Consider the following 15,520-nt stretch of genomic DNA (forward strand, 5'->3'; position numbering starts at 1 on the left):
CTGAAGGTAGAACCGAGATGCACTTTCAAGCAAGATAGCATTACCAGTGCCAAATGTGTTGGTGCAATTCTTCAGTAAACAGGGGGCGCCCTTGAGCAACGGATTTAATTTGAATGATAATTCAATAGAAAAGCAGATTAAATGGCAAAAAAAAAAAATCCCAAAACACGTTTTCATTTATATTGAAACATAAATGTAGGATATCGGTAGCATTTTCTGCAATCCGCCACCTGCCGCACTCAATTCCTCCTGTCTTACACGCAGTCATTGTTTCATTGCCCCTGAGCAAGGCCCTTAACCCAGTAGCTGCTCAGGTGAATTAATGATATAAACGTAAGTCGCTCTGGATAAGGACTCTGATGAATGGCGTTAATGTAAAGGTCTGCAAAACCCGCAATAGAGGGTCATGTATCAAATTTCGAACTGATAAAATCAGCGTATGAGCCAAATTATTAGACATTGTTTTTACTTCTGGACCTGATCATGTGACTGCTGGAGAATTGATCATTTATTTACCCAAATTGTTCATTTGTTTATTACGTTTTTACATTTTCACAGGTCCAAGTAAAGCATATAATGTAGAAACTCGAAATAATTCAACCGGGAGTAAAAAGGTACACACACACACACACACACTTTTCATTCCTAATGTATTAATAAATGCTCATATATTGTTACGGCCATAATATTTGTCATTTTTTCCTCTCTTCCAGAAAAAGCACTGTAAATTGAAATCCAGCACAAAGCCTGAGACGATCACTCCCACATTACTCTCCACAGTCATCACAATCTGGATGCCTCCTCATAGCACCGCTTCTACTCCTTCTCTTTCAGAGACTCTCCACCAGAGGAAGCTCTGAAGACTCTTCGCAGTCAGACAAGCCTTCGACTAAAACTAACTAATAATCATGACTCAAACATGATCATAATATTGTCCTATTAAGCTGCTTTTTTTACTGGGATTGAATCGAATGTGAGTCAATCCAAGCAGATTGTTCATTAATTGCACAAATAAAAGTTAATCAGAAACTGTTTTATACTTGGAGTCTTTGCTTATTATTCCACTAAGTTACATTTTTCAGTGTTAATCTGTGGAACGCCGATAGTGATGGATAGGTTGATGGACGAGGTCAGACAGGAGTCTCCCTGGACTCTGATGTTTGTGGATGATATTGTGATTTGTGGTGAGAGTAGTGAGCAGGTGGAGAAGAGCCTGGAGAGGTGAAGGTACATGCTGGAGAGAAGGGGAATGAAAGTCAGTAGGAGTAAGACAGAGTACATGTGTGTGAATGAGAGGGAGGGCAGTGGAGTGGTGCGGTTGCAGGAAAAAGAGGTGGAGAAGGTGCCTGGAGTCAACAGTGCAAAGTAATGGAGAGTGTGTTAGAGAAGTGAAGAAAAGAGTGCAGGCAGGGTGGAGTGGGTGGAGAAGAGTGACGGCAGGAGTGATTTGTGATAGAAGAGTATCTGTGAGAGTGAAAGGGAAAGTTTATAGGACTGTGGTGAGACCTGAGATGTTGTATGAGTTAGAGACAGTGACATTGAGTAAAAGACAGGAGGTGGAGCTGGAGGTAGCAGAGCTGAAGATGTTGAGATGTTCGTTGGGAGTGACGACGATGGACAGGATTAGAAATGAGTTTATTAGAGGGACAGCGCATGTAGGAAGTTTTCAACACTAGGTGAGGGAGGCGAGATTGATATGGTTTGGACATGTGCAGAGGAGGGACATGAGTTATATTGGTAGAAAAATGCTGAGGATGGAGCCACCAGGAAGGAGGAAAAGAGGAAGGCCAAGGAGGAGGTTTAGGAATGTGGTGAGGGAAGACATGCAGGTAGTTGGTGTGAAAGATGCAGATGTAGAGGACAGGGGGGTATGGAGACAGATGATCCGCTGTGGTGACCCCTAATGGGAGAAGCCGAACGAAGAAGAAGAAGTAATGTCCTAATAATATTAATAGAATCTTTCTTTCTGTTGTTACATTCTCATGAGACAGTAGATGGAGCTGCTGTCACACTTTAGGTCTGAGCACTTCTGTGCTGCTCTGTTAAAAAGACTTTTCACCAAGATTTTGCAATAGAAATATCTTACTGTGTCTCAAACTGTGCTTTTTTTGTCTAAATAATCAGCTTCAATTGTACATAAGCCTGTAGTGGTAAGTAATTATACGCATTAGATAGTTATCTGATGTGTTTTTTTTAACGTCCAAGCATCTTATACAAGTTGTAACTTCACAGTAAAAAGGAAGTGTCTGAGCAACAGATTTTATGTCCTTGTGATTTCGTTGTTTTTTTTAATTTATTTATTAATAATTTTTTTTTTTAATGAGTGAACTACTGTACAAGAGAAGTTTATCTTTTAGACCCAAAGTGTGACAACAGCTCCATCTAAAGTCTTATGAACAGAAAGGAAGATTCTTGTAAATATTCTTTAACAGGAAATTATTTTGACCAGGCATTGTAATATAAGCACATGTATATCGTACTAAACCTGGCAGAATGCTGTTCACTTGAACCAGGTAACCAATAGAAGGCAGAGTATAATTAATCAAATAAGACAAAGTATAATAAAAAATGATCAAATACCACTTTCACCACAGTAGTGGTTATCAGATCACTTTAATCACAAAGGTAGTCAGTTTGATTAGTTGCATTTACTTTTGACCCCTGTTTCTTCCCCTCTACTCAGATCTGCCCGCCTTGTCCTGACTCTGGATAGTGTTCTCTTCTTCAGCTGGGGATGGTTTCACATCTACCGCCTGGGTTCCATGAAATTCCGGAGTAAGAACGGGAGCTTTGAGGATGGATTTGGACTGTAGTTAATGTCAACAGTCTGCTACACTGACTCAGGACTACAGTTTGCTTCTGATCATCATCAATGCACCTCATCATTATTTATTTGTAATAAATGGACATTCGGTGCAACCCAGATAAAGGATGGGTTACATCTTGAGTCGTTCCTCTCAAGGTTTCTTCCTTATGCCATCTCAGGGAGTTTTTCCTTCACCACAGCTTCCCCGGCATGCTCATCAGGGACAAACTTACACTTATAAAGAATATATTAATTTTAATCACCAAATGATCTGTGTAAAGCTGCTTTAAGTGTTATACAAAAAAATGAATTGAATTGAATTTATTAAAAAAGAACTAATTATTATAAATCATTTCCTTTGTTACATTACTGCATTGTTAAATTGTTACGTTACTTACGTTGCTTTGCCTAACATGATGGATATGTTAACAGTAGCTGTCGTGGCCAATTATTATCAGTAGTTACAAATTCAAAAAAAAATTTAAAAGTAAAAATACCAAGTAAGAGAAACAACTAAGTTCAGGATCCAGGCTTGTAGTGTCAAAGAGGAAGACTTTCTATTTAGCAGAAACTAAGCCAGGCTTTTTCATGCAAGTACCAAAAACACAGTCAAGACATAGTCTTGGTAAACCCTCTTCAGCCATGTGCTGATTCTAATCACACATTTATCACCTCTTTGAATATACTGACTGCTGTGTACCACAATAATATATTTTATGCAGAATATACAGAAACACAATAATGAAAAAGATTAAATGTTAAAAGCACTCAGATTAGCTAGAAAATCGTAGCTCATTCTTTTCACATGGACTATAGAAATAGATCTATTAATTATTTATGTCTTGGTGTAGTGAGTGCACTACTCCATCATCACCATTAGATGCCACCCACACCTACATTAAGAGTCAATCTACAGTAATAGCAGATATTCAGTATACAGGTAACCCACGAAGTGTTCATAAGTCGATTATATGTAAGAAGAAGAGTGAGACTTGCGTGTCTCTGTCCCACAATGCATGCCTGCCAGGCGTTCTTCTTCTTCTACCTCTGTTTGCGCTGTTGTAAAATCTAACTAGCGGCGATGGATTTTGGAACATTTTCCTGAATACATTTTTCTTTTCTTTTCTTTTCTTTTTTTTTTACTTGCATTTTTTGGGTGGCTGTTGCCATGTTCATATCTCTGTAAATTGGGTATTTGTAGGTTGGGGCTGACTGTACTAAATATATAGATTACTGTGAGATTACTGATATTAATCAGGTTATTAAAAAACCATGCAAATGCATTTGGTGTGTAATTAATATAAACTATTTATACTATTTATTTAGCTACAATGGTTTAGGGCTACAGTTCCCTTTAGTGTCCATCAGTGAAGGTCAACAATGAGTCCTCTCAAGCCAAGTTTAATTCAAGGACCCAAAGGAGGCCTTTGTTTAAACCAAGTTTATGTCAGCGGCAGATGGGGAGGCCCCTAAAGTTAAGTTCAAGCCATAAAAATAGACAAATATGTTGCTGAGAATATAATTATGTTTTTGTGTAAAATGTGGAAAGTTTAATATCTAGCAAATCATTTGGTACATTTTTATCTTTTGAAAAAAATAAGTTTAATTTGTCCTGTAACTATAAAGGTTATTATTATTATAAATGCTTTATTTAATATTTAGTAATTACTAAGCTGTATCATGAACTGCTGAAGATTTAATGTTATTTGACAAAGCACATGTAGGTTTGTATCTGAACAAGACAAACTCGGGCAAACTGCAGAAAATAGATATTTAATGAAAGTCAAATAAACAGATTAGTTACATAGACATCACTATAGATAACTAAATTAACAATGTAAGCTAATGAACTAAGTCAATTTAAAAGAAAAGGATAAATCTCTGTTCATGAACATTATCACTTCACAACTTATTTGTAAGGTAAAAAAAATACCCCTCATTCATAAATGATCATTATTAAAGGTTTAAAATGATTATAACAAAGTAAAGATTGTTTTGTACAATAGCATACATCGAATAACATATTGGATGATGAATAAACTTAATGCATTTAATCATGGAAAAAAAAAGACTTTTGATTTAGAATTGTTTCTTCATTGATGCTACATGGTCAGGGTTAAACTCCTGAAATCATTTTCTGCCACTAACACTTAGCATGTTGAAGTACCCAATTAATGAATGAACTCTTTCCTGTGATTCAGGTTTAATTTCCTCAGATCACTGAGTTCCCGAGCATAGTCATGTTTTCCAATTTCTTCAGCTCGAGGGATCAAGAAGTCCAGACACTGAACAATGAAAGCAGAATCTGGCTTTAAAGCAATCTCATACAGTTTCATGATGGAACGGTAAGCTTCTTCCACCAGGTTAGATTTTTCCTTTTCATTTTTCTCAGTTCATTTTTCAGTCTGTTCTCTATGCTTAGATTCTCCCCTTCCTGTTTCTTGCTGCTTTCATATTGTTGTTTAATAACTTCATATGTCTTTGTAACCAATTTGCTGTGTGTAACATATTTCTTGTTCTCTTTCACATGTTTACTGTAGCAACATTTACCAGTACATGATGTGCAGTAGCCATTTTTCATGATTTCACACTTCTGTGGATTGGGGGCAAACCAGCAGCCATACTCATGACAGTTCTCCTCACAGACAGAACAAGTGGTGGCCTTTCTGTCCTGCAATGAAGCATTTTTAATTGGAACTTTTACTTTGTAATGTTCAGTGACTGTAAAAGTAAAGTTTTCGTTTTTCCTTATCTTTTCTCGGTTTTCCTCGAGAGCATTTTGAATCTGCACCAGTTCTTTACTTTTGCTTTCCACAAAGTCAATGCGAATTGTAGATTTTCAATACAAGCTTCAAGTTGTTTGGACTCAGACAGAACACCACTAGTTTGCTCTAAACTTTTTCTGTTTTGAATTTTCAGTGAGTCAAAGAAATTATTTAAACTGTCTTCTGTTTGTTCCCAAGCTGACTGAAGAGGTCTGTTATACTTTTTGTTCCTTTTCTCAGTTTGTCGATTGTTAAATAAGAAACACTCAGGTTCATTTTCTCTATCTTTCCTGCAGGGAATCTCTGCTCGCTTAATGGCATTTATCACATTTGTTGGAGGCATTCCATCTGAATAAGTGACAAAAATGACAATATTGTCCTTTATGTCTTTACCAAACAAAGACAAAACTGCATCAAAGATGTATTGCTGTCTGTCAGTGAGTCGATTCTCAGATGCCTTCACTACCAGACACACTGCATCAATTTCTTTCACTCCAGAATTACTGCGAAACAGTTTGTGCAGATTCTCAGCAATCTTTTTATCCAGATCTGTTCCTCTGGTGTCTCCATAACCAGGAGTGTCAATGACAGTAAGACAGATTGGGTTGTCTTGAGCAAAGACTTCATACATAGTGATTTCACTTGTTTGACTTTTTGACTGATCTGACATTTCTCCCTCTTCTGTAATCTCAAACCACACTTCATCTGTAAACTTCACCCCAAGTATATAATTCACCATGGCATTGATCAGAGTAGTTTTGCCTGTTCCAGTTTCTCCTACTATCAGTAGAATTTTGTTATGCATGTTGTTTTTTCGCTCCCCAAATATCCATTTTCTCAATGAGCCTTTTTCATCCAGATTACATTTGGTGGTGAGGAGACGATATTGTTTAGGAGGACCTTCAGCAGGTGAGGATATCAAATAACTGAAATAGAGTGCATCACGTACAGCCACCGATGCCTTTTGAAACCTTGATAAATCAAATGGACATTCATGAAAATGTATGTTGATATAACATTTTATCTATATATTATTCAATTTTTTCTGTGCTGTTAATCATATTGTGTGCTATATTACAGATACATCAGTACATTTATCACAACTGTATTTGTAACAAACGAATAAAAAAAAAAGCCTTTAACCGATAAAAAGTTATTTTGTATTAAGCCTGAAAAATCTAATATATTTTTAACATGTATTATTTATAACATGTTTAAAAAAAAAAAATTAAACAGCTGGTCACTTACCTAGTAGCCATAATGTGTAGATTTCGATTTGAAAAGTTCTAGTAAGTCTAGTAGAAAAGAACCTATGAAAAGTATAAACTTAATCTATTATAAATATAAAATTTCGTATTTTAAACAATTTTTTTAATTCTTACCCCAACTAGTAATATAGTGATTTTTAAAGAACAAAGATTTTTAGATAAGTTGTAATGTAGTTGAACAGTAAAGATTATAACAGCCACCTTATTCATCCTGTGTCATGATTTATTTCATTAACATTATTCACTATTTACTATTTTAACAAAATAATACTCACAGACTCGGTGGATGAATAAAGCAGAAATTGAGTTTCTTGCACAAAATTGCAATCAACCTGAGATCAGTTCCTCTGAATGATCTGATCTCTCTCCTGTAATAATATATGTCTGTTTTAGCTCATTTGTACTTTATTTTAACTTAATAAATTAATTTTTGTCTGCAATCCTAATGGCATATCGAAAAAAAAGATCACAAACTCAGAGCAACAACGTAAATGACTAAATACTCAGACGCCAGACCAGAACCCAGACGCATGAGTAAGCAGCGTGAGAAAGTGTGTGTGTGTGTGTGAGCTGTAGCAAACCAGACTTGAGTTTCAGAATCCGTCAACAGGATGTAAAAGTTTTTTCTTGGTAATTATACTGTGCATTATATTTGTCAATAATAATAAAAAACTCTGTTAAATAATTAGAGGTACTAATAATTATAGACAATCAGAATGTACCAGGGGGAACAGGGTAAATTGGGCTGCATTTTTTCGGATGCAGGAGATTCGGGTGATCATTTTGAAATGCATCACCTCAATCAGTGTGACTTACCACATAGTCAAATTCTAACTTGCCCTGTAACCTCAAAGGGGCCTCGTCACTTTGCGGGTAATTAATAATTTGACATTAGGAGCAAAACAAGCACTTTATCTTCTGGTGTATTTCCTGTATTGTAATATACAGCTGGGTCTGTCATTCTTGGGCCTTATGCAAATTCTCCTGTTATGTGACTCAGTGTGTGGAGTTTATTTATTTTATGCTGTTAGAGGGTCTCTCCTCAAAAGATTCGCTAATGACATCTTGAAAAACCCATTGGAGGCTTGTGGGCTCGCTTAAACTACAAATAACATGGGTTCAAGCAACTTATCCCAATTCTGAGCATCGCTCAGCTCACTGTGGCTCTTCGGGACCAACAAATCTGTTCCTTTGTTTGATTGTCCTGCATCAGTTAATATATCATATCTTTAATATTGTAAACAAAAAAAATATGAGTTGGATAAGGTAGAGGGATGCTGGTTAGTTTTTGACTTCATAGGTGAACATCAGTGTTTTAAATATGTGGCAAGTTACAGGAATTCAATAGAGGAGTGTAGTAGTAACTCCTAGAAACTATTTGTTAATTTGCATCTTTTACTAGCTGAAAGTAATGTACATTAATTACTCTATCCACATCTCCACTTCTTTCAGCCTTTGTACAGAATTGATTTATGATTTTTCTGTGGTATTGCATTAGTATATAATGATATTCACTCTCATGGAAAGACAACCTTTCCCCCATTAATGTACTTATCTGCAGGTAGTTTGAATGGCTTAAATCAATTCTACAGTGAGGTTGGGATTAACAGTTCTGTAAAGTTTAGCAGTGGCTCAGTGAGTGACGTATTTAACAACAGGTACCAAAAAAGTCCAAAAATCTTTTCTTCCAGAGGGCCCTAAATTCAAAGGTCTTCTAGCTTGTTTTAGTATTCCACAGCTTAATATAGAAAAAAATAGCCGAGTCAAACAGCGGCAAAAAAGGATAATAAGCTCCATGTAAAAACAGTTTTTATTCATTTTTATCAAAAAATAACAGCATTTTACAATTATTGTACAATTTGTTTGGATATGCAGAAAATACAGCATGCAAAATATAATGCAGTTGCAGTTGTAATATGAGAGGTGCAACAGATGGTGAAAAGCAAGTCTTCAGCAAGCGACTCGTTTCTGTTTCATTTGTAACCACATCCTGTGTACTGATATGTACCTTAGTGAAAGTGAAAATTAAATTGTATTTGTTTGAAGTAGGAAACAACCTGAACAGAAGGAACTAGTCTAGACAAACATATTAAAGCATGACTTGAGCCTTGTCAAAACTCTTGATTTCATTGATGCTTTCTGTTTTTCTGAAAAAGATTTTCAAGCAAAAATACTATTACTAGTTTCCTTTGGGTCCATCAATTTCTAGGTCTTGTAATTCTCACAAATTAGTAAATAAGTGTAAATACTTGCACATTGCATTTCATCCATGTTTTTTTCCAAGAATTTTTAATAGTCTTTGCATATATTGGAGATTCAGAATGGGTCAGAATGATATTGGTGAAATAGGGTGTACTTGGATGTCTCAACACCATGTGGCCTGCAAAGAAGATCCAGGAGCATTTTTAATTCCTGCAGAGGCTGAATAAAGCCAAACTCCCCTATCCCAGTGTGGTACAGTGTGGGGTGAAATAAAAGTAAAGGGTTACTGGTTTATTTTGGTCTTTTTTAAGCATATATCAGTGTTTTAATTCTAATGTGTAAAGTTACAGGAAACTATAAATAATAAAGCAGACTATACGTAATACTGGCAAAAATAGTTGTGTTAACAATAAAGTCTCAGAGGTTTGGCCTGTTTCTGATTTTGCCAACATCGTAACCAGTCGTTATGGACTGTAAATTGGTGACCATAAGGGTACAGGTGCCATCTTTTGAAGGGCCAGATGCATGCTAGTTCTTCCCACTTCCCCACTGAGTACTGCTGCTCTGTCAGATTAAAGGCAGAGGATCAAAGGCTCCAATAGCTGTTGCGGATGCGTTGCAGGTCACCAAAATCTCATTGGAGGTGATGGAATGTGCCAGCTTTGGTGGCAATGTAAGAGTGCGCACAGCCTCTATGCATGCTTGTGTCCACACCCGGGGTTTGTCTTTTAGTAATAGTTGACGCAGGGGTGCTGTAATGGCTGAATACTGTGGGGAAGAAACTTTAAGAAATAACCCATCATCCTTAAAAAGTAAGCCACTAATGCTGTTAAAGTCAGTTCTGGATTGGACTGGATAGCCTCTACATTGCAATGAAGTGGTGGGCCCTATGCCAACAATGGCAGGCATAGTGACTCTAATGTTACCCTTAGCAACAATCTATTAATAGAATGATATTAATGAGTTAAACACTGATTGATATCCAATAAATTATCATTAGTCCAAAACAAAACAAAAAAATCATGCAAATAAGGCCACACGTGCTGTGGCAAGTTAAAGTCAGAAGTGCCTTCAATCATTTTTTTTACTCTCCAAATGTTTTGCTTGATGTTAAACTGACACTGAACTGTATGTTGGTGATAAGTAGATACCGACATCCAGCAATAGCAGTTCTAGCTTTAATGACGCCCCATGGGTGAACCACATCATGACCCAATGTCTTCCCACCGATTAGTTCCAATTTTGAAAAGCTCCTCTCTGCTTCAGCTTCCGTAACTGGATGAGTAAGACATGTACTATTAAGTATGTTATGCAGCTAAAAGAAATATTTTTGCTGTATGTGTAAAAGCACAGCAGGTAAAGTGATTTACAGTTATTAGCCTATTTGATTAAATGCATTACCCTTTACTTTTCTCATAAAGAGATGAGTGATAGAGCTGCATACACACCCTTATCTTCTGCTAGTTTCCTCCATACTTGTTTCCTCTTTTTCTCTGAATTGGGATCCTGAGGGTTAAGAACATGTCTCCACATTGGTGGAGGTTTGCTATGCACTTGAGAGGTTAAGTTTTTATCCCCATAAATAAAAAGGAACAACCACTTTTCCAAAATGTAGTTGAGTAAAAAGTATAATATTTGGGATAACATACAGCACATTAAGGCCCCACAGTTCACTCTTGATTTCATCAGAGAATATTGCAAACAGTCTGAGAGTCCTTCAGTGGGCTTTCTTGGGTTTTGCACCAAATAAAGGCTTCTGTCTAGTCACTGTCATAATCTCAATGGAGGGCTGCAGTGAAAGTTCTCCACACTAAATCTTAAGTGCTCAGTCAGATTGACTATCAGGTTCTTGGTCACCTGTCTTACTCAGGCCCTTTTCCCATGATTGTTCAATTTGGCAATCAGATCTTGGAAGAGTCCTTGTTGTGCCACAACCTAATCCATTTAAGAATAACGGAGGTCACTGGTCTCTTTAACTTGTTCAACATTCTGATTACTCTCTGTCTCCCTCTAGTGGCACATGGTTGTGCTGGTGGAATGTAACAGATTAATATACTGATATTGGTAAATGTCATATCTGGATGTGCAGTTGTTTTACAGTATCACTTGGATTCCAGGCATTGATCTAATTTCCCCTGTAGAAGGGCATAATGCCTATATAACTATACACTTTTCTATTACCAAGTAAACTGTCTTTCATTCAGAATTAAAATACTATAGATAGAACTACTGAAAATGTACTAATATGTACATAAAATATACAAAATAGAAAACCTTATAAATAAGAATTCAACATTAAAACCTTGGCCAACATTTGTCTAGATATTTATGTTACACATTGTGGAAAGTTTTATTTTTCCTTGTAATTCAGAAGTTAGAACTAGAATTGTAAATTGTAATTTTTTTTATCTAAAAAAAAATATGGGCACTTTTATAAAAATGAATATTTTAGGTCAAGGAGTCCATGTGGTATCAAGACCACTTTTATTCTTACTATAAATGCATGTTATGGAATGTGTCTATTATTTAGATAAAGAACCTTAAAAAATGGCCAATTAATTTCTCATGAGCTGCGAGACTATTAAAAACAATATTAATTACTTGATTAATAGACAGTAAAATAAAAAAATACTACCACTACTACTACTACTACTACTACTACTAATAATAATAATAATATTAATATTATGAAATATAAATTACCAAATACCCAGTCACATTTGATTCATGTACAGTAGGTTTGTCTCAAAATGATTATCGGACTATAAGCCGCTACTTTTTTCCCACGTTTCGAACCCGCGGCTTAAACAACGAAGCGGCTGATTTATGAATTTTTCCTGGGTTTTTCCCAGTTTCACAAACTCCAAGTCAAAAAACTGAGCGACATAATGAACTTTGAATGAAATTTCTGCACGGAAACGAAAAAACGCACCTCACCTGTGTTCTGAGCTGCACGGCATCGGGAGAAAAACTTCCACTAGTGGCGCACGACGATGACAAAAGATCTCCCCAGGGAAATACAGTGGTACCTTGACCTACAAGTTTAATTCGTTCGGTAAACAAACTCGTATCTTAATTTGCTCGCACATCAAATCAGTTTTCCATATTGAAAATACTTAAAATGGCATTAATCCGTTCCAACCCTCAAAATTACACCCCGTTTTTATGTTTCATGTAATTAAATTGGAAAATACATTTCTAAATAACAAATCTTGTATAAAAACATAATAGAAAGAGTATGTAAAGATATAATAAGTGTAATTTCCTTGGAGATGAGACGACTTGAGCTAACGAAAACACCGGTGGTGTGTGTGTGTGTGTGTGTGTGTGTGTGTGTGTGTGTGTGTGTGGAGAGGGGGGTAGAGGCGATAAGCGGAGGCGGAGGGAAAACTCGTTTTTTACTATAACTCCTGTACACTACGTATCCCTAAACTTCAAAATTTTAACTTTTTCTTCTTTGCTTATCTTAATTTTCATCACAATCTTCGCTTTCTGGCTTCGCTTTGCCATCTAGCAGCGGCGTCTCAAGCTCGTACCTATATTTTTTGCTCACGTAACAAAGCAAAAAAATTATAATAAAAATCGACAGAGTGACCGATCGTACCTCGAAAAACTCGGACATTAATCCACTCGTAGGTCAAGGTACCACTGTAGTTGTGAAAGGAAGGAGGAAGACAGTGAACAATTACTTACTTGGTCGGCTACTGTTTAGATACAAGCCGTTGTAACGCGTTGAGTCAGGGTGAAGGGAGAGCTTACTAAACCTCCAGTTGCAACAGAAATCATATACATTTACATTTGCGGCATTTAGCAGACGCCTTTATCCAGAGCGATGTACAAAAGTGCTTTGAGTCTCTAGTAATGAATAAATCTACACTGGTACGCAAGATTACAAACTTAATGTAAATATAACCCTAGAATTCTACAAACTTGGAAAGTGCTAATTTAAGTATTTCAGGAAGAGGTAGGTCTTCAGTCGTCGCTTAAATATAGTCAGGGACTCTGCTGTACGGACATCTAGGGGATGTTCATTTCACCACCTCGGTGCCAGAACAGAGAAGAGCCTTGAGGTGTACTTACCTCTCATTCTGAGAAAAGGTGGTACCAGTCGAGCAGTGCTGGAGGATCTCAGACAGCATGGTGCAGTGCGAGATTTGATGAGGTCACTGAGGTAAGATGTTGCTGGTCCATTTTTGGCCTTGTAAGCAAGCATAAATGTTTTGAATCTGATACGTGCAGCTACTGGAAGCCAGTGAAGGGAGCGCAGCAGTGGGGTGGTGTGGGAGAACTTGGGCAGATTGAACACAAGTCGTGCAGCTGCATTTTGGATCATTTGCAGTGGACAAATAGCGTTCAGTGGAAGACCTGCCAGCAGAGAGTTGCAGTAGTCAAGTCTTGAAATGACAAGAGACTGAACAAGTACCTGGGCAGCCTGTGTGGACAGAAATGGTCGAATCCTTCGGAAGTTATAGAGAAGAAATCGACAAGAATGAGCAACATTAGCGACATGTGGAAAGAAGGACAGTACATTGTCCATAGTTAACCCCAGGGTTACGAGCAGTGGCTAAAGGGGAGCGCAGAGAGTCATGAAGTGTTATTTGGAGATCTTGACCTGGAGATGAATCACCTGGGATGACCAGCAGTTCTGTTTTGCTGGGGTTGAGTTTTAGTTGGTCAGCACTCATCCATGAAGATATGTCTGTCAAGCATGCTGAAATCCGAGCAGAAGCTGTGGTATCTGATGGAGGGAAAGAAAAGATTAGCTGAGTGTCATCTGCATAGCGGTGATAAGAAAACCCATGTGAGGATATGACTTTACCAATGGAGTGGGTATTGAGGGAGAAAAGGAGGGGACCAAGTACTGAGCCTTGTGGGACACCAGTGGTGAGTCTGCACGGAGCAGATGTGGATCCCCTCCATGTTCAGTGGTATTTTAAGACCTTCCAGGTATGAAGCAAACCATTCCCATGCTGTTCCACAGATACCGAGGCTCATGCGGGTTGACAAAAGTGTCTTGTGGTTGACTGTGTCAAATGCTGCTAAAAGGTCCAGGAAGATAAGAACAGATGACAGCTTGGCTGACCGAGCAGCTTGCAGTTTCTCAGAAACAGCCAAAAGGGCCGTCTCTGTGAAATGTGAATGCTTTGAATCCAGACTGGTTAGGATCATGGAGGTTGTTCTTTGAGAGATAGACAGTTATTTAAAAACAGTGCATTCCAGAGATTTAGAAAGAAAGGAGAGAAGTGATACCGGTCTGTAGTTGTCTGATGTCTGATGGATCCAGAGCAGGTTTCTTCAAGATGGAAATGACCCTTGCTTGAAGGTAGTTGGTACATAGCCAGATGTTAATGACCCATTGATGATTGTGGAGATGAAGGGCAGGAGATCGTGTGTGATGGTCTGAAGCATAGTTGAAGGGATTGGATCCAGAGGACAGGTGGTGGGATTGCAAGTTTGGATGACTTGCAGTATCTAATCTTCTGTTAAGGTTGAGCAGCTTGAAAGAGACTTAATGGATTGTCGGCTGTGTTGTGTAGTCATTGTTGGGGAGGAAGTGAAGGTCTGGCAGATTTTCTTAATCTTCTCATCATAGAAGGAAGCAAAATCATTAGCAGTCAGGGAGGATGGAACAGGTGCAGCAGGGGGTTGAGTAGTGAAGAGAAGATGTTGTGAAGCTTACGAGGATTTTGTGCAGAGGCCTCAAGATTTTCCTTGTAGAAGGCGGTTTTGGCAGAAGTCACCTCCAAAGAAAATTTGGTCAGGAGTGCGCGGTAAGATGCGAGGTCTACATACAGTTGTGATTTTTTCCACTTCCTCTCTGCAGATCTGAGTTCTCTTCGATTGCTGCGCAAAACGTCTGACAGCCATGGTGTGGGACAAGAAGTCTTCTTGGGTTTTGTAGTCAAGGGGCAAAGGAGGTCCATGGTTGAGGAAAGAGATGAGAGGAAGGAGTCAGTAAGCAACGTCCAAGGGTAGAGAGGAAAAGGAGTCAAGGTCAGGAAGAGATGAAAGAGTACAGGAAACTACAGAGGAGGGAGAGATGGAGTGAAGCTTAGGACGGATAAGAGAGACATGAAAATTATTTTTAGGTTGAATAGGAAGAGTGATTAAAAAGGAAACCAAGTGATGATCAGAGATTGGAAGTGGTGTGGCAGTCATGTCTGTAGCTGGAGTAGGGCGGGTGAAAACCAGGTCCAGGACATTTCCTCCCTTGTGTGTTGGAGGGCAGCTGTTAAATGTCAAGGAGAAGGTATTCAGAAAAGGCAAGAGGCAAGATGACTGAAGTTTGTCGGATGGGAGGTTGAAGTCACGAAGAACTGTCAGAGGGGTGCTGTCAGAGGGGAAAGTACTGAGGAGTGTGTCCATCTCTTCTCGAAAGTCTCCAAGGGGACCAGGAGGGCAGTAGATAACAATGATGAAAAGGTTGATTGGAGAGGTAACTGAAACTGCATGGAATTCAAAAGAAGACATGGTTAGAT

The 15,520-nt window shown here is 37.9% G+C and overlaps 2 protein-coding genes and 1 pseudogene across 2 annotated transcripts in view; all 3 read right to left on the reverse strand.

The window, feature by feature from the left end:
* Window positions 1–15,520, reverse strand: part of LOC124387347 (obscurin-like) — a 402,170-nt gene that overhangs the window by 161,057 nt on the left and 225,593 nt on the right. The window lies entirely within an intron of this gene.
* LOC124387348 (obscurin-like) overlaps window positions 1–15,520 on the reverse strand; it is a 174,999-nt gene that overhangs the window by 89,920 nt on the left and 69,559 nt on the right. The window contains 1 exon segment of the mRNA XM_046851650.1: window positions 470–477. Within this exon segment, the coding sequence (XP_046707606.1) occupies window positions 470–477 (8 nt within the window).
* On the reverse strand, window positions 4,978–7,349 carry LOC124387362 (annotated as a pseudogene).

Source organism: Silurus meridionalis, chromosome 6 (assembly GCF_014805685.1).
Source record: "Silurus meridionalis isolate SWU-2019-XX chromosome 6, ASM1480568v1, whole genome shotgun sequence".
Taxonomy (NCBI): domain Eukaryota; kingdom Metazoa; phylum Chordata; class Actinopteri; order Siluriformes; family Siluridae; genus Silurus; species Silurus meridionalis.